The sequence below is a fragment of the Mya arenaria genome, chromosome 10 (assembly GCF_026914265.1).
Source record: "Mya arenaria isolate MELC-2E11 chromosome 10, ASM2691426v1".
NCBI lineage: Eukaryota > Metazoa > Mollusca > Bivalvia > Myida > Myidae > Mya > Mya arenaria.
The window spans coordinates 31,118,136-31,138,231 of record NC_069131.1 but is presented as its reverse complement, the minus strand read 5'-3'; the positions used below and the strand labels follow the sequence as shown (position 1 = coordinate 31,138,231).

Sequence of the window (20,096 nt, the reverse complement as noted above, 5' to 3'; positions counted from 1 at the left end):
TAGTTAATCATTTCCGTTAAGATGTATATTCATTTCGATGCAGGTCAACATACAAAACGCATACATTTGTTCCGGTATTCATTGCCTTTATATTTAAAGATGCACTCTTATTCCCAAATAAGATTTACCACAATTAATATTATTGTTTTAATATTCCAAAAAGGATGAATAAATGTCGAAAACAATGGTTCTTATGAAGGATACCGAGTTTAAATTGAAAGAAATGTGCATAAAACACGGTATTTTTACCTCATGGGACTATAGTAGATCACAGTAAATCTTTTAGCATTCATCAATCATTTAATATTTTTGCGTTTTCTGTTATAAAATACAGGGTTACAAACTTTTTATAATTAATAATTATTTTCCATAAATGCATTATTTAGTAAATAGTTAAAGGTGTATCAGTGAAAATGGATGTTTAGTATACAAGTGTATGTATTGAATTTGAATTAGAGTGTCGCTTTAAAAATTGAATCATGACTCCAGTGAGTTTGAATGGATTATCAACAAGCATATACTTAACATGGGTATAGAGATATTTAAACCAAAAATAAAGATTGCATTAAATGTGAAAAAATAAATTTATGAAGTGCCCAAAGTTTTTTAGTAAAATACAGCTAAAAATTTTGCTAACATTATATACTTAGATACAAAAGTTCAAATGAATTTGTATAATAGGGTAGAAATGCATTGTTTCAATGGTATGGTACATAAGTACTTGAAATAAGGTTGATTGCAGGCCAATGAGGCCAAGTGCCATAAAGCTCCAAGAGAGTCGTGGTTCAAAAAGGCCAACTTTAAAAAAATACTTTTTATGATTTTGAGTATATTTGTTTCGTCATTCTTTATACTTAAGGGATGAATCAAGAATTCGGTGAGAATGAATAGATAAAAGACAGGCATATATATATGTATACATATATATTTTATTAGTATATATATACTACCAATGCGTATTGAGTTGAAAAAAAAATCCAGATTAATTTTGTTTTTTTATTAAATGTGCACATATGAATTTGCGAAGTGTGAGAAAATATAGTTTAAGTTATAGTTTAACATAACATAAGTTTACCAAAGCTCAAATAGTTTTTAAAAAAGAAAACATTGGTGTATAGTTGGTATTTACACAACTTAAGAGTCAGGATCGTCATCACCTTTGTACATTCCATATTCGTCGTCTGCATAATGTAAACAAGCGAGAAAAACTGCGCTTTATGCGGACTTTGTTAAAAAATAAGATAAGCTATTTCGATGATTACATGCACATTATTTCGATTATTCGACACAAGTGTATTAAACATTGATTTGGCGTTATTTAAACAAAGTGTGTGACATTTTTCGGAATAAAATAGTCCTTAAAAATGCTATTTATGAACTATTGTATTCATGTATTCGTTATTCCCCTTGTATATTCTATGAGTGTTATACAGGAAAAAATATATGTCTATGCTATGTTACACAGGCATAAATTTCGATGTAAAAGCATTATAGAGACATTTCGCAGACAAACTTCACCAAACGGCTGCAATAAGCGTCATCGAATTTGTTTGAGAAGAGGGGACTTTCAAACTGATCGCGTTTAATAAGCATACAATCAGTGTCATCATGAGATCCATTCCAGCCGTCCGCATTGGTAAACTTACTGTACGTCCACTCCTCTCCTGTAATCCAGGTGAAATTGCCCTCTACCGAAAGGTCATTTGCGCCTACCCACGTGTCTGATAAAGGGTCAACTCGTAGGCCAAGGACAAAGTTGTTTTCTTCCTGCGTTGTTATGGTTACAAGATGGCCGCCCATGAGCTCGCACGTGTTTTGTGCATCCTGCCAAGATCTTTCAGCGGAAAATGACAAATACATTGATGATCCAAATTGAGTTCTTACCTGAAAGATAAATTGTTATGTGCTTGATCCGTATGTTTATTGACGAAACAAATGGAACAGTTCTAATAGTTTTTATATTTTCGTCGGTCACGTCATTTGTCAACATCATGAGACTAACCTGAACAAAAGACCTTTCAATATATTCAAATGAAATTACCAGTTCAAATACGAGTTTGCTTAGTAAGGCTTTTGTAGTTGTCTAGCAGTGATCTTTGATTCAGATCTAAATGGAATAGCGCGCTGATCTCCGCGTGCTTTGATGTTCTAGGATTATCAAGCTGTGACCGTCGATCGACTTATTCTTAAACAAATGGAAGAGTGTGCTGGTCTCAGCGTGCTGATATGTTGTTCTTTAATAATCGCGCTATGACTTTATACAGACATATTTAGAAATAAATCGAAGTGCACGCTGGTTTGCCTCTGCGTGCTGAGATGTTGTTCTTTTATAATCGAGCAATGACCTATTGCCGACTGATTCATTCATAAATAGAAGAGCGCGCTGGTCTTCGCGTGCTATGATCTTGTTCGAAAATTATAGAGCTATGACCTTTGATCGACGGATTCAGAAATAAATGGATGAGCGCACTGGTCACCGCGTGCTGTGATGTTGTTTTATAATTATCGATATATATGATCTTTGACCAACATAAATAAATGGAAGAGCGCGCTGAGAGGTTGAGCTTTGACCTTTGACCGACTGATTCAGAAAGAAATCAAAGACGACATTCCTCCGCAAGTTTTGATCTTAAATAAAATTGCAGTCATTTCGTTGCTGAATCATACTTATTATTATATTGCAGCTGGGAGATTATTTTGGGTAGCAGTCTACAACCCCACCATCGGGAGCTAATTACGCGGTAAATTTGAATACTTTTGAAGATTTTATACCATTTTGAACCAATCGCTTTTTATAGATCGAAATAAAACTTTTAACGTTAAATTAATACTGCGTTGTTTTCGAAAGCGTTGACCATTTAAAACAATTAAATCATCTCGATTGACAGTTAATGTTACTGAATGATTCTTTAATGATTTTCAGCTCTAATACTATGCATAGGGCTACGGATCGGGCATTAACGGTAAACTGACGATACAGGCCTGTATCTGTACTACCATCCGTCCTCAGTCTGAGTAAGGGACTCCGACTTTATTATGACGGCTAAAATTAAATTGTGTTGTAAAATGCTATTATACGAACAACGATTCAGACTTCAGACGTTTGTGACTTTCCTGGTCCAAAAAGCCAGTCATTAGGCCTATTTTAATTATCAATGAAAACGACGATTATTCGCATTACGGTCGCTGACTATGATATAATCTTTTGTTGTGTGCCTTAAATGAGACAATATGATGTCATTGAATAGGGATTACCTTTAAATATTTTTGGTTTCCATTGATACCCCATTCCAAAATACTTGCCGCGTTGTTAGGACTCTCAGTACTTTGGATATTATGTATATAAAAGTATGCATGCATACGTATACGATAGTCATACATTGTTTGAAGGTCATTATACGGTCGCGTTGTTGAAATTCAAAACAATATCATAAACTTTCAAATGTTTCATTTCCTTAAGAGGGCAACAATGTTACTGAAACTTCCATTTTCATTAAAAAAAAATAATCTAACGGACATATATGAATTGTCCGTAAAAATATGTGCCATGGATACACTTGAATCTCGAACATTTATTTCAATAATAATCATATTTCTGATTTACAACTTCAAAAATGGTTTATGTGTACCAACGACATACCGGTTGTCGCAAATAAGTTTCTCCAGAGCCAGTATAATCCGTTCCCAAGACAACGACGTCTCTATACAACGAACAAAGTCCATTCACGTATCTGACCGCATCATAATTGACGTCAAACCTCTTACACTTTGCTAAGCATGTACCTATGTTCCCGCATTGAAACGTTATAACGACGTCAGCAGTAACGTCCTTATTCAATTTTGAAAATTTCAGAAAATCGACAGAAAACGCACAGAGCCACATAGACATAGAAAGTAACAGAACTATCTCAAAATGTTCCATTTTTATTTAATCTAAAAATGAGAAGAGAAAAAAGTCAACTGCTCTGTAAGAAATCTGTGTTACAAATGGATTATGATAATCATTTTTCTTAATTGACATATTAAAAATTCATAACTTTTTAATGGTACTGCTGATCTTAACTGAGAGATGCCCTTCTGTGGCTGATGAATACATAATAAAATCACCGGGGACCGACATACATTTTATATCAGCAAACTATTTTGTTTTGTCCTAAACCTAAATCATCCCCGGCGATCTAGCATATTCATAATATATATGATACCCCGGGAAAATTGGCTAGCACAACCATGGACCATTAAACCTGGTTATAGGTTTGTGGTAAAGCCTGGATATTCATAAGCAAATTCTGACCAATGAAATAGCCGATAACAAATGGAAAGAATCTCCTTTTTGAACAGCAATCAACAAAAATTACTGCTTGATGTCCTGTCTAAACCAATCTGAACACCGCAAAAATGATTATATTTTCAGAACAGAGATTCCGTAACGTTTCGGTAATTTCCGTACCGCATAAGGTGTTTCTCAAGCGACCGGTCAAGCGAGTTTAGTTCACCTCATTAATTAATCATGAGTATGAGATTTTTGCTTTTTTCGGATCATTCGAGCGTATTGAAATGTGTGTTTTTTACAAATGTGGTGTAAATGCTACATAACGGGGGACATGCTTTCAGTGATTTTTAAATCAAAATGGTTTCTTTGAATTCACTTTTGTGGAAATCGAATGTTGAAGTTGTAAATTGTTTCAAATTTGTCAGTTGTGCAATAATATTTTTTTTAGCATTTGAGAGACTTTAAAGCCGCAAAAATCCATGCCCTGGTACGGATAATTTTGTAGGCGTGTTCATCAGATAAACACAATATCACTCATACAGAGGGATGCTGTACCTTTGCTAAATATATCAAAATAGTAATATTTCAAGCCACAGGAAAGTGAATACTACCACCTGTATTTCTTTGCAATCTGCATTTCATGGCCTCATAGACAGCTCTTCGCGATTCTTTTTTTTTTTAAATCTTTGACAGTTAACATATATATTTTTCTCACAAAGTGAAGTTAAGTGCATTTTTTCATATTTTTTTCTCTGCCAATTCAATTGAAATGCTGCAAAAAGGTATATTATTATTTTTTAAGGCAAAATTCTTCTTGGTTATTTCACTTTTTGATAAAAGAGCTCATAGATGTGAATTATGTTAAAAAATACCACGAACATCTAGTGGCTTAAATGGTCAAGTTGGGGGATTAACGTCCATGTTTGAGTTCTGAGAGCTCTGCCAATGTACGTTCTTTAGGCCACTTAAAACAAGTAGTTTTCCCAGAAAACAAAGTCAAGACTGATCCATGTCTGCTAACATTCCAAATTCCGTAACGCAAGTGTGACACAATTATGAAACAAGAAATCCTGTTCTATTTCTGAGCGCCAATATTTAAGTACTCTATTAATACTCTGTGTTTTAGTACCCTTGGTTAGCTACTTTTAAGCATGTTAATGAATGATATTTGTCATCCTCTTTTGATTGAACAGCCTTTGACCAGAATTTGGCACACACTGCCACTTAAACTTACATCAACATTTTGTTTTAATATGTCACTATTGTGTTTCATTCTTCAGCCTCATAGAGCAGTGGAAACCCACGACTAGAAGGAGGTGCATCCCCACGGAAGCAGCAGACAATGATTTACATTTGTGTAAGCAATATAAACTTACAAGCACGAAGTCAAATAAATGTCAAGTATACAAAATTTGCAAAGGATCACCTAAAGCAATAACAAATTAGTCTCCTAACGGGCCTTCATTTTTATACAAACGATGGACTAGTGAAATCGATTCAAGGCTGATCAGTCAAAAGAGGTTTAAGGATGAGTAAGTGTTTTTGGGCCTTAATTATTTTCTTGGAAAAACCTTAAATCTTTATAGTATAAAACCTAACATAGTGACAAAAATCAGAACTTGAAATGCAATCGCTCACCTATACTCAAAATATTGTGAGTTAGTCCATTATAACAGTAGTTATTATATAATTACAATAATTGTACCAGGAATGCACTCAAATGAAGTTGTCAATTGATAACTTAGAGGGCAGAAACTCAAATACTACTCACTTGGTTTTCATTTATTTTATGTTTATTATTACGTTGTACTAGGAAATATGGATATGTACCAGGACATCATTTTTAGACATCATTTCTATTGAATAATATGTGGAAGTATGTCATACTACTCTCGGTTTCTCTAATGACTCCGGTTGAAATGAATAATTAACGTACACTAAAATAAAGAAACTGGGCATGCAAAACTATTCCAGTTATTAGTTTGATTAAAAACGCATTATTTAAGGATGGCTTACTCCGATGACACAGTGTCAGACGCTTTAATTAAGTAATTCCCTGTATCTGAGATAACATGATGTGACAAATAATTGAAGAAGGCAGCATGTTTTAACGAAAGAGTTGATGTTGTTTGAGACATATTTTATATACTGCAAACAATTCATATAATGCACTTTTATTTTTTACACAAACTTCTTATTATGAACAATAACGTATTTATACATTTCATGTAATGAGCAGTTCAGTTTAAGACAAATTTCGCATAATTCACAGTTACGTTTTTAGGTAAACTCGTATAATGCACAGTTACGTTTTAAGACAAACTTCGTTTCATGCAATATTACGTCAAGACAAATTTCGTATAATGGATAGTTACGTTTTTAGACATCTTCGTATTATGAAAAGAAACGTTTATTTTTTGACAATTTCGTATTATTCAGAGTTACGTTTTCAGACAAATGTCGTATCAAACTCAAGTTTCATATAACGCACAGTTTCTTTCTCAGCTAGAATATATCTAATAATCTTCGTTTCAGAGTGCCATATGGAGTATGCGATTAAGGCAAGAGCTGTCGGTAATGTGGATACAGAATCATGTACAAGAAAAGGACCAAAAAGTATCCTTTGCCTTTCATCAATATATCAAAATGGTTTTAATCTCTTTGATACGGATCTATATCTATGCTCTATTCCATACATGTAATAAATCGATTCTCAAATATAAACCGTCAAACTAGTAACTATTATTTATTGATTAGATATGGTTATACTGACATACATGTGTATTGTGCAGAAATGCGATTCGATTGTTGCACAATGCTGACTCTTACATCTTTGATTACGGTATCACCAATTATTAAATGTTTGACGCCAGACAAAAAACATACATTTTTACAACCCCATTATGTTGGCTTTTTATTACATAACAAAAAAATAAAGTATGATTCACATGTCCCATATCCGATTTCATGTCCCACGATTGAAAATAAAATTGATCTAATCTATTTTATATTATGACGGTTTTTATTATTGAACTTTTTTGCGGCCATTTGCTGGCGGTATTTGTTTATATCAGCTGCTGGCGTTTGCTCAAGGTACCATTTGAATTCCTGCAGTGATTGGTTGCAGCATTATTTGAACTTCTGCCGGGCATTTGCTGGCCGCATTATTTGAACTTTTGCTGGGCATTCGGTGGCCGCATTATTTGAACTTTTGCTGGGCATTTGGTGGCAGCATTATTTAAACTTTTGCTGGGCATTTGGTGGCAGCATTATTTGAACTTTTGCTGGGCATTTGGTTGCAGCATTATTTAAACTTTTGCTGGGCATTTGGTGGCCGCATTATTTAAACTTTTGCTGGGCATTTGGTGGCCGCATTATTTGAACTTTTGCTGGGCATTTGGTGGCAGCATTATTTAAACTTTTGCTGGGCATTTGGTGGCAGCATTATTTGAACTTTTGCTGGGCATTTGGTGGCCGCATTATTTGAACTTTTGCCGGGCATTTGGTGGCCGCATTATTTGAACTTCTGCCGGGCATTTGGTGGCCGCATTATTTGAACTTCTGCCGGGCATTTGGTGGCAGCATTATTTAAACTTTTGCTGGGCATTTGGTGGCCGCATTATTTGAACTTTTGCCGAGCATTTGGTGGCAGCATTATTTAAACTTTTGCTGGGCATTTGGTGGCAGCATTATTTAAACTTTTGCTGGGCATTTGACTGCCGCATTATTTGAACTTTTGCCGGGCATTTGGTTGCAGCATTATTTGAACTTTTGCCGGGCATTTGGTTGCAGCATTATTTAAACTTTTGCTGGGCATTTGGTGGCAGCATTATTTAAACTTTTGCTGGGCATTTGGTGGCCGCATTATTTGAACTTTTGCTGGGCATTTGGTGGCAGCATTATTTAAACTTTTGCTGGGCATTTGGTGGCCGCATTATTTTAACTTTTGCTGGGCATTTGGTGGCCGCATTATTTGAACTTTTGCTGGGCATTTGGTGGCCGCATTATTTAAACTTTTGCTGGGCATTTGGTTACAGCATTATTTGAACTTTTGCTGGGCAGTTGGTGGCAGCATAATTGAACTTCTGCCGGGCATTTGGTGGCCGCATTATTTGAATTTTTGCCGGGCATTTGGTGGCCGCATTATTTGAACTTTTGCTGGGCATTTGGTGGCAGCATTATTTAAACTTCTGCCGGGCATTTGGTGGTAGCATTTTTTTGAACTTCTGCCGGGCATTTGGTGGCGGCATTTTTTGAACTTCTGTGGGGCATTTGTTGGTGGCATTATTTGAACTTCTGCCGGGCATTTGGTTGCGTCGGCATTATTTGCACTTCTGTGTAGCATTCTCTGGTAGCATTATTTAAACGTCTGCAGTGCATTTGGCGGCGGCATTTTATGAACTTCTGTGTGACATTTGCGTATAACATTATTTAAACGTCTGCCGTGCCTTTGGTTGCGGCATTATTTGAACTTCTGTGGGTCATTGATGGCAGTATTATTTGAACTTCTGTTGGGCATTTGGTGGCGGCATTAATTCAACTTCTGCCGTGCATTTGGTGTTGGTATTATTTGAACTTCTACCGTGCATTTGGTGATGGCATTATTTGAACTTCTGCCGTGCATTTGGTTGTGGCATTATTTGAACTTCTGTTGGGAATTTGGTTGTGGCATTATTCGAACTATTATTCATTATTCAGGGCATTCCCTAACAGGATTGTTTGAAACACTTCAAGGCAATCGCTTGCAGCAAATTTAATACAACAGAATGAATTACAAATCTATGGGTAAATGTACACATGTATAAACGTAGCTAAACAATGTTCTCACTATACGGGCCAGACGTAATCGAGCAATGGTACGTAGGGTAAGATTGCATGACGGTTAACCAAACACCATTAACTTGCACACCTTACTTATGAGCAAAATCTATGATAATTTTGATAATAAGCTCGAAAGTCCCTGTCATCTCAAGATCATTGAATTTAAAATAAATAAATAACATCCAATCTCAATCTTTGGCAAATGTTTACCATTATCACCAAACTTGTCATCGAAGCGGTGTGACCTTATTTTGCTCTAGTTGGCGCTCTGATGAGTCAAACAGATGATGATCATTTAGATTAACATTTTAATGTGAAAACTTTGGGGAAAAATAGGAGTAGCTGCTTATTAAGTTCATTAAAAAATAAATGGCATAATGTCGATTTGTTTCTGATTATCATTTGTTACATATGACCATGAAAATATTTTAAAAGAAAATGCATTATATTTAAGCCATTAAAATCCATACTGGCTTATTCAATAATGATTTTTGTTGAAAACACATGATGGGCATGTATAATGCTTTCAGGATATATTCCTGCATTATTTGTTATGCTCCTTAATCTGCCTTCACAGTGATTGTGTTATATGTGGAAACAAGAGTGGTGTACCGACGGACGGAAAAGGATCCTGATAGAGACATAAAAATGACAATTAGGAAAAAAGATCATGGCATTGTTAATACTGTTAAATTCAGACTCATCAGTCAGAAATAATGTACGGTAACACTGATACCTTGGAAAACATTGCCATGTACAGTAAATAAAATCACCATTCTTATGTTCCAGAATCATTTCACAAATTCACCTTTCATCTGTAAGATTTTCTTATTCAGAATCAAGATGTTTTGAATTGTGTCGATATTTCAAAAGTTATTTTGTCCACTGTTTCATTAACTTCTTACACATGAGACTAATAAATGTTCACCACTGATTATTGAAAACGGCAGACAATTGTTTTTTACTCGTATGCTTCACGAATCATATCGACTGGGGCAGTTTAATTGCCTTTTTATCAATTTCGTTTATGTTGTCAAGCAGTGCACAAAGCATAACGTCGTAAAACATGTTCTCATTTCAAGCATCATCTATTATGTAAATGCAAAGTTTACACTCATTTTTCCGCCAATGGCATAGACAAAATGATTGTGTTTTAGGAGTTTAAAAAGCAAAAAAATGCTCACTTCCCATCGCACCTAGAACTAAGCATGCTCGTCTTCTGCTTGTGAAGATTGGTTGTTTAAAAGAATATGTAAACGGTCTTTGTTGTAGGGGGTCGGAGGGTGGGGCATGCATTCCCGCAATTTATTTGAGTATGCGCATAAGGACATTTTCGGGTAAAATTCATAGTATGTACAGAAATTCGTCATGTGTTTCACTCAAAGAATGCATTTTAAGGGATCTATATGCTAGCTAAAATATATTTAAAAAGTTTGAAATAGTTTGATACATACCGGTAAGATGTAGATTCATTTTAATGCTGGCCAACAAAAAGGCTCAGCACCATGACGTCCATGTTCTTTATTTCTTCCGGCGTTCATTTCTTTTATATTTGGACATTGAATCATGATGCCGGTGAGTTTGAATGGATTATAAACATACATATACTCAACATTGACAAAGAGATATCTAAACCAAAAATAAAGACTGTATTAAATGTTAATAAATAAGTTGATGAAGTGCCCAAAGTATTTAAGTAAAATACATAATAAGCATTACATAAATTATTCAAAAATTCAAAGGAGTCCGTAAAATAAAATGCCCTACACTTTTTATAAGTTTGAGTATATTTGTTTTGTCGTTCACTTCTTTATACTAAGGGGTTGACTCAAGGCTTCGGTGAGAATGAATAGATAAAAGACAGGCATATATATTGAGATAACCATGTCATCATCAAAATAATCATAATACCATGTATGCCTTTCTTTTATTTATTCATTCTCACCGATCCATTGATTATATTGACATATAAACTAGCAATGGGAATTGAGGTGAAAACAAAAAAGAAGTTATTTACCTAAGTTCGTGTCAGGATCGTCATTATCTTTGTACATATGCATTCCATATTCGCCGTCTGCATAATATATACAAGCGAGAAAAACTGTGCTGTGTACGGAATTTGTTTAAAATAATGTAAATTATGTCGATGATTACATGCAGATTATCTCAGCTATTAGACACAAATGTATAAAACATTGATACACTATGTTACTTTAACAAAGTGTGTGACATTTTTTAGAATAAAATACATCCTTAAAAATGATATTTATCAACTAGAATAGTCATGCAGTCTCCATTCCACTTATATATTCTATTAGTGTTATACAGGAAAATGTTATGTCTATGCTATGTAACACAGGCATGAATTTCGATATAAAAGCACTACAACGACATTTCGCAGACAAACTTCACTAAACGGCTACAATTTGCGTCATCGAATTTGTTGGAGAAAAGTAGACTTTCAAACTGATTGCGTTTAATAAGCATACAATCGTTTTCATCCTGAGAGCCAGCCCACGCGTCCGCATTGGTAGATTTGCTGTACGTCCACTCCTCTCCTGTTACCCAGATGAAATCGCCCTCGATCGAAAGGTCATTTGCGCCTACCCACGTGTCAGATAAAGGGTCATCTCGTAGGCCAAGGACAAAGTTGTTTTCTTCCTGCGTTGTTATGGTTACAAGATGGCCGCCCATCAGCTCGCACGTGCTTTGTGCATCCTGCCAAGATCTTTCCGCGGAAAATGACAAATACATTGACGATCCAAATTGAGTTCTTACCTGAAAGATAAATTGTTATGTGCTTGATCCGTATGTATATTGACGAAACAAATGGAACAGTTCTAATTGTTTTGATATTTTTGTCGGTCGTGTCATTTATAAACTTTATGAGTGTAACCTGAACAAAAAACTTTCAATATACTCAAATGAAATTACCTGTTCAAATACGATTTTGCGTAGTAAGGCCCTTGTAATTGTCTAGCCATGATCTTTGATCGACTAATTCAGATCTAAATGGAATAGCGCACTAATCTCCGCGTGCTGTGATGTTCTAGGATTATCGAGCTGTGACCGTCGATCGACTTATTCTTAAACCAATGGAAGAGTGCGCTGGTCTCCGCGTGCTGATATGTTGTTCTATTATAATCGTGCTATGACTATATACCGACAGTTTTAGAAATACATCGAAGAGCACGCTGGTGTACGCGTGCTGTGATCTTGTTCTATAATTATCGAGCTATGACCTTTGGCCGGCTGATTCAGAACGGAATGGATGCGCGAGCTGGCCTCTGCGTGCTGAGATGTTGTTCTATTATAATCGAGCAATGACCTTTTGCCGACTGATTCAGAAATACATGGATGAGCGCACTGGTCACCGCGTGCTGTGATGTTGTTTTATAATTATCGATATATATGATCTTTGACCGACTGATTCAGAAAGAAATTGAAGACGACATTCCTCCGCGAGTTTTGATCTTAAATAAAATTGCAATCATTTCGTTGCTGAATCTTACTTATTTTTATATTGCAGCTGGGGGATTATTTTGGGTAGCAGATTACAACCCCACCATCGGGCGCTATTTTAGCGGTAAATTTGAATACTTTTGAAGCTTTTATACCATTTTGAACCAATCGCATTTTATAAATCGAAAACTTCTTGGTAAATTTAACATTAAATAAATACTGCGTTGTTTTCGATAGCTTTGACCATTTAAAAAAATTAAACCATCTCGAATGACAATAAACGTTACTGCACAAACCTTCAATGATTTTCAGCTCTAATACTATGCACATGATTACGGATCGGGCATAACGACAAACTACCGACAAAGGCCTTTATCCGTACTGACCTCCGTCCTCAGTCTGAGAAATGGACTCCGACTTTATTATGACGAATAAAATTCAATTGTGTTGTATATTTGCTATTTTAAGAACAACGATGGTAGAAAATGACGGATGTGTTTTGCAGATTATCTGTTTTATAACAAGGCAAAAATAATTTATTTTAATTATATATAATTATTCATTTAATTATTCACTTTTCTGAGCCTCAGTCTAAATCTCAGACTAAAGACGCTTGTGACTTTCCTGGTCCAAAACGCCCAGTCGTTATGCCTATTTTTATTATCAATAAAAGCGACGATTATTCGCATTACGGTCGCTGAATAAGAGATATTCTTTTGCTGTGTGCCTTAAATTAAACAATTGTCATTGAATCGTGTTTACCTTTAAATATCTTTGTTTCTTTGATACCCCATTCCAAAATACTTTCCGCGTTGTAAGGACTCTCAGTACTTTGAATATCGTCGTCATTATGTATATAAAATTATGCATTCATATGTATACGATAGTCATACATTGTTTGAAGGTCACTATACGTTCGCGTTGTTGAAATTTAAAACGATATGACAACCTTTCAAATGTTTAATTTCCTTAAGAGGGCAACAATATTCCTGACACTTCCATTATCAGTAAAAATTTCAATCTTACAAACAAATGAATTGTCCGTAAAAATATGCGCCATGGATACACTTGAATCTCGAACAATTATTTTTATAATAATCATATTTCTGATTTTCAAATTCAAAAATGGTTTATGTGTACCAACATACCGGTTGTCGCAAATAAGTTTCTCCCGAGCCAGTATATTCCGTTCCCAAGACAACGACGTCTTTATATAGCGAACACAGTCCATTCACGTATCTGACCGCATCATAATTGACGTCAAAACTCTTACACGTTGCTAAGCATGTACCTATGTTCCTGCATTGAAACGTAATATCGACGTCACCAGTAACGTCCTTAGTCAATTTTGAAAATTTCAGAAAATCGACAGAAAACGCACAGAGCCACATAGACATAGAAAGTAACAGAACTATCTCATGTTCCATTTTTATTTAATCTAAAATGAGAAGAGAAAAAGGTCAACTGCTCTGTTTGGAAATCTGTGTTACAAATGGATTATGATGATCATTTTTCGTAATTGACAGATTAAAAATTCATATCTTTTTCATGGTACTACTGATCTTTACTGAGAGATGCCTTTCTGTGGCTGATGATTACATTATTAAACCCAAGGGACCGACATACATTTTATATCAGCAAACTATTTTGTTTTGTCCTCAACCTAAATCATCCCCGGCAATCTAGCATATTCATAACATATATGATACCCCGGGAAAATTTGCAAGCAAAATCACGGACCATTAAACCTGGTTATAGGTTTGTGGTAAAGCATGGATATTCATAAGCAAATTCTGACCGATAACAAAATGAAAAGAATCCTTTTTGAAAAGCAAACAACAATTTTTACAAAATATTTTATGACCTGTCTTAAACGATCTGAACACCGCAATCTGATTAGATTTTCAGAACAGAGATTCCGTAACGTTTCGGCAAGTTCCGTAGCGTATAAGGTGTGTCTTAAGCGACCAGTCAAGCGGGGTTATTTCACCTCATTAATTAATCGAGTACGAGATTTTTGCAGCCGATTCGCCGAAGTTATCATGCATGTTAAGAATACGCTGGGTCTGCCTAGGATGAACCTTTATTTACTAAGTATAAACAGTATATACACGCTAGGAAATCATAAAAATAGCATGCTTTTTTTGGATCATTCGAGTGTATTAAACTATGTATTTGTTACAAAATACTTTAATGTGGTGTAAATGCTACATAAAGGGTAAGATGATTTCAGTGAATTTTAAATCAAAATGGTTTGTTTGAATTTACTTTTGTGGAACTTGCGTGTTGAAGTTGTAAAATGTTTCAAAAATTTGTCAGTTGTACAATAATATTCTTTTAGCATTTGAGAGACTTTAAAGCCGCAAAAGTCCATGCCCTGGTACGGATAATTTTGTAGGCGTGTTTATCAGATAAACTCAATATCACTCATATAGAGGGATGCTGTATATATCAAATCAAAGCACTGAAAGTGCTGATGGACGGTGACATTGTTCGGTCTGCAGAACTAAGTCCTTCCTCTTATAAACACAGAAAATCATCGGAACCTAATCTTGAATAAAGAAGCATAATTTGAACACTTTTAAGTGAGGACAATTAGACAATGCTTCAAACCAAATATCTGAGCTTGATATTTATTTTCCAAACATAATTATTCATCTTAATGCTGTAGCTTTGAAAAGTTGATGAAAATGTCACTTGGCAATATCATCGTTAATGTTTGTTTGCAGAACTACTTCATAGTCAAAATTTCATTCCAGTTGCATAACAAATACGCCAAAAGGACACAATCAAGATAACTGAAGCATAACATTAACATATGTTTTTTAAAACAGTATACATGGTCCAAAGTTCAATGTTGTACTCAAAATTAAAAACGTACGCCTTAGCTGAAGCAACTGTGCACAAGATGATCAATTTGCAAGAAAAACAATTGTCGAAAACTGACATAAACTTGGTATTAATGTGTAGAATGCATTGAATCTTACTAACTGAAGTACCACATAGTTTACAATTTATTTTAGCTAAGCAGTGATTTTGTATTTTTCCATTAAAAATATTACTGAGTATGTCTACGAAGTTATATAGCTTAAATATACCACCAGTTTGGAGTAAGCCTTTGTAGCACAGTGGATACAACACTGGACTGCTATTTTTTTACATTTTGGTCCTTTCTCTATAATTATGATTCAAAGCATAACACATTCTATTAAATAATTGTCCTGAGTTGAGTTACAGGAAAAAAAAAATGGTGCCAATCTGGTGTACAGTCCCTTTAAAGCAACACGAGAACAACAATGATGAATTGTTTTCCAAACATAGCAACATTTTATTGCAGAGGCCACAAAAATAAAAAAGTAAGTGAAAATGTCACAATCATGGTTAGCCAAACACAACATTTATAATTATTCTTAAAGCAGTACATTTTATGAAAGAGGGTCAAAAGGTCACAGTAAAGAAGATCTGAGGACAATATTGATAATTGTTTTGCAAAACTTACTGAACTTTCGTTGCAGTACCTTAGAATAGAAAAGATGGTCAAACGGTAATTATAAAGGCTATCCAAGTACAATAATATTGCTATTTGTTTTAAAAGTTATACACATGGTCTAAATTTCTTTGCTGTTGCTTCAAAAATAGAATGTTTGTCAAAAATCATATTCTATGTCATCAAAGCACAACATTGCTTTTTGTTTTGAAAACTGTACTAAAAACTTTCATTGAAGTAGCTTAAAAATAGGAAAGTATGTCGAAAGGACAACGTTATCAAAGCACAATTTTGATTTCGAATCAATGGTCTTAATTTCATGGCTGAAGCTTCAAATTTTAATGTGTGTCAAAAGGCCATAATCTAGGTCATCAAAAGACAACATTAAATATTGTTTTCAAAACTGTCTAAAATGCTATAGCTCTAAAAAAATAATTAGGTCAAAAAGGTCCCAGTCAGGGTCATCCGAGAACGACATATATAAATATATGTTTGTTTTCAAAACAGTACAAATGTCAAGTTTTCATTGATGAAGCTTTAAAAAACATATTCAACAACTTCAGGAAATGTGTAAATAACTTAGCCTTTGTCGATCATACTAACATATTTCCTTGACGAGTTGTATAATACAGTCTATTATATGATGACGAGTCTTAGTATCTTTTTATCAAAATATTCTTTAAGTAAAAACAGCAAAAACAACTTACCTGTTTTACTTCTTTAGTAAACAAGAGCTGTCACAGAGACTGCGTGCTCGACTATTACGCCGCTGTTCAGTGTAAGGATTAAAAAGTTTTGTCGAAACATGGATCACTGTAAAATTAGATTAAATTTCAATGCAATACATTATGTATTTGTTGAGATATTAACATGAACGTGGTTACATGGAAAATTTTAAGTCCAATGCTTGAAACTTTAACCAGTATTTCTAAGTTGCATAATAAAGGGGCAAAAATGATAAAATATAAAAGATAGAGTTATCTTTCCTGATTATTTAAGAAGGTTGAATAGTTGGGACCCTGTGTATAAAGTTTCAATGCAATACATGATGTATTTGAATTTATATGTCAAATGATAAAGCAAAACCTTAACCAGAATTTTTAAGTCGAATAATAAAGCAGTGTTCGACACTAACGGGGTCCCGGGATCCCGAGGACACCAATTTTTCAGGAGGGACACCTGAACTTCGAAGTCCGGTATTCCGTCGGAACACTTAAATTTTTGAAAGGGTCATTATTTGCATTAAATGCAAACTAGAGTTATCTTACTTGGTTAATTAGGAAGGTTGGATGGTTGAGTACCATTGTATAAAATCTTAATACAATACATCAAGTAGTTGCTGAGATATCAACCTATGTGTGCTTACATGCAAAACCTTAACCAGAATTTCAAAGTCAAATAATAAAGGCCCATTTTTTGCATTAAATTCAAATAAGTGTTATCTAACTTCATTAATTTAGTAGGTTAGATAGTTGGGAATACATATCTAAAGTTTCAATGCAATACATGATGTATTTGCTGAGATAATGACAATGATAATTAAAGGTGCTTACATGCAAAACCTTAACCAAGGTGTGACGTCGACGCTTGGGTGAGTAGTATAGCTCTCCATATTCTTCGAATAGTCGAGCTAAAAACAGGATACATGTACCATTGAAGCGATGCTATTCTCTGCACTACAAGCATGCATTGCAAAAATTTGTATTAGTAAAAATTTCAAACCAAAAAATCATGGGATCATTCTCACACTGTTTGTAAGAAGAATACATATAAAGGTGATATCAAGTACAGCAGAAAGGAATAAAAACAAAAAACTAAACTTTTTTTAATTGTGACATCATAATGGTCACCGGTAAGATGAAGTCATAGATTACTATGTGTTCATGACGTCATTTCCTATTTAAACCAATATAGTACCCCATTCAGTACCCAACGTGATTGAAAGTTTTTATCAGGAGATAAGATAAATATCACATTTTCCTCTTAAGAATTGATTGGAAATTTAATTTGACATTTTTTCATCACAATGAATACAAAATGACAAATTGTCATTTGAAAAAAAACATTCTTGTCTATGAATTTGTTTAAAAACATGTGGAAGGATACTATAAGTTCCATGGTCAGTAGGTAGCCCGCGATATGGGATATTCAATGTAAAGGAAACCATATTGCGGTGGAGTGTAGCTCGAACCTAAATATGGATTCTTGCCCCCCATATTTCCAATACTATGTCACCTACTAACCCTGTGATGTAAGTATAACGTTGACAACCTCTTACCCTGTTTAAAAGTTTTATTTATTCATTGAAATATTCATCAAATCCGAATAAAGATGCCATTTTGGTGTAATTTAAATTTGGAAAATGGAAAAATGTGGTGTCACCGCGTGACCTGTCCTTGACCAACAGCGGTGTTTCATAAATATTGGAGTTGTTATATTTTTTTAACCAATTGAAATAGACCAATGTTATATTGATATACCCATGTGTATTTATGAGAGAACAAATGTGTGATGGCTGTATTTAACTGGATATAAAGTATACAAGTAAATAAAAAAAACACGAAAAAAAAATCTTTATGAATAAACATTATTCAGAATGGGTGGAGTGATCGATGATAATGAGCCCTTCTTAATCATTAAGCTATTTACTTTAGGTCATTCAATTGACTTAGAAAACAACCTCATTGTCTAATTCATTGTCGACGTAAAATCTTATGCAGGGATTGTGCATCAGGTGAGTGACAGTAGGCTGAGGAAAAACCAAACTTGAAGAATGAAATTGTTAATGATTAAGGATAGCACTTCATTTATGCCTATCTGAAATTTCATTTGCTTAATTGTAGGCTTATTCTATTTTTGTTGTTAAAGCTGCACTCACACAGATTGAAAGTATTGACAACTTCTTTATTTTTTGTCTTCGAACGAGCCTTTTTTTTGCGAAAATCCATGGAAACCAGTAATATAAGACTGCTGACAAAAATCAGATCATAGATTCTTATACTTAAGTTCAAAAATTGATGTTTTATGCATTTTTTCTTTAACCGTTAGTATCAGTTTAAGCCATATATTAAGCATCGATTTTTGAACATATATATGAAAATCTAAGATCTGATATTTTGTCAGATATCTTATTATTGGTTTGCACATATATATTTACGCAATAGTTTGCTCTTTCCAAAACAAAAAATAAAAGAAGCTGTTAAAATAGTCAATCTGTGGGAGTGCAGCTTTAAGGGCTCATTATTTCTTAGTCTAAACAAGTTGATTTTCAAATTAAGAGTCTTCTTATCCATAAACATCTATTAAAACAAGTTTTTAAAAAAGAGGGTGTTTTGAAAATATCAAAATTGAATTAAGGAAAAGAATTTCATATTTATCAGGTTTGAACTGACATTTCCAAATGCTTTACCCTTTGGAACAAGCCATGTGGTAACTAAGAAATATGTCAAGTCCAAGATATACGCATTAGCACAAAATAAACCAAGCACAATTTTGATCACAGTTCACACGCTGTGCAAGCATGTCAAAACATGGCCATGTTAAAATTGCAAAATTTCCTTCTGATTGAAAAAAAACAACAGGCTGTCAGACTAAATAACTGACACTCCTTTTCTATAAAAGTTCATGCTGTCTTCAGAAATAAATTGAAATAACGAATAAGGGTAATGTAACATTCTGCTAAAGGGGGAAGTGCATTCATAGTATGTGGATGTCCTGGATTAAATATGCAAATTAACATACCAGGTCTCTGTTTGGAGGAAGAATACGTATATGTATATACAAGGGTTATGCATGATTTCTGAAGGGATCTGTTGGCCTTGAACATTTCAGTAATATGGCTTGTTTTTATTGATCTTTTTTAGACATACATGTTTGATGCTTGATAGGCATACCAATGAGAATGATTTGCCCAAAATTGCAACAGAACAATTTCAAGGGCGTAGCCAGCGTTACACACTTACGCACATGCGTAACATCAATTTGAAAAACGAAAAAATGGCCAAACATGGCATCAAAGTCGAGGGTTATGTTTTGACATCATAATAAAACCTT

The 20,096-nt window shown here is 34.3% G+C and overlaps 2 protein-coding genes across 2 annotated transcripts; both read right to left on the bottom strand.

Moving 5' to 3' along the window:
* Window positions 1–1,002: 1,002 nt before the first annotated feature.
* LOC128205095 (alpha-N-acetylgalactosamine-specific lectin-like) lies at window positions 1,003–3,950 on the bottom strand. The gene is made up of 2 exons (XM_052906513.1): window positions 3,641–3,950; window positions 1,003–1,884 (listed from the first exon to the last, which is right to left on the bottom strand). The coding sequence occupies exons 1-2, from the start codon at window positions 3,920–3,922 to the stop codon at window positions 1,489–1,491; spliced, it is 678 nt and encodes a 225-aa protein (XP_052762473.1). The 5' UTR covers window positions 3,923–3,950; the 3' UTR covers window positions 1,003–1,488.
* A 7,526-nt stretch (window positions 3,951–11,476) lies between these two features.
* On the bottom strand, window positions 11,477–11,848 carry LOC128204584 (lectin BRA-3-like). The gene has a single exon (XM_052905990.1). It carries the CDS (start codon window positions 11,846–11,848, stop codon window positions 11,477–11,479), a length of 372 nt encoding a protein of 123 aa, XP_052761950.1.
* Between the last annotated feature and the right edge of the window lie 8,248 nt (window positions 11,849–20,096).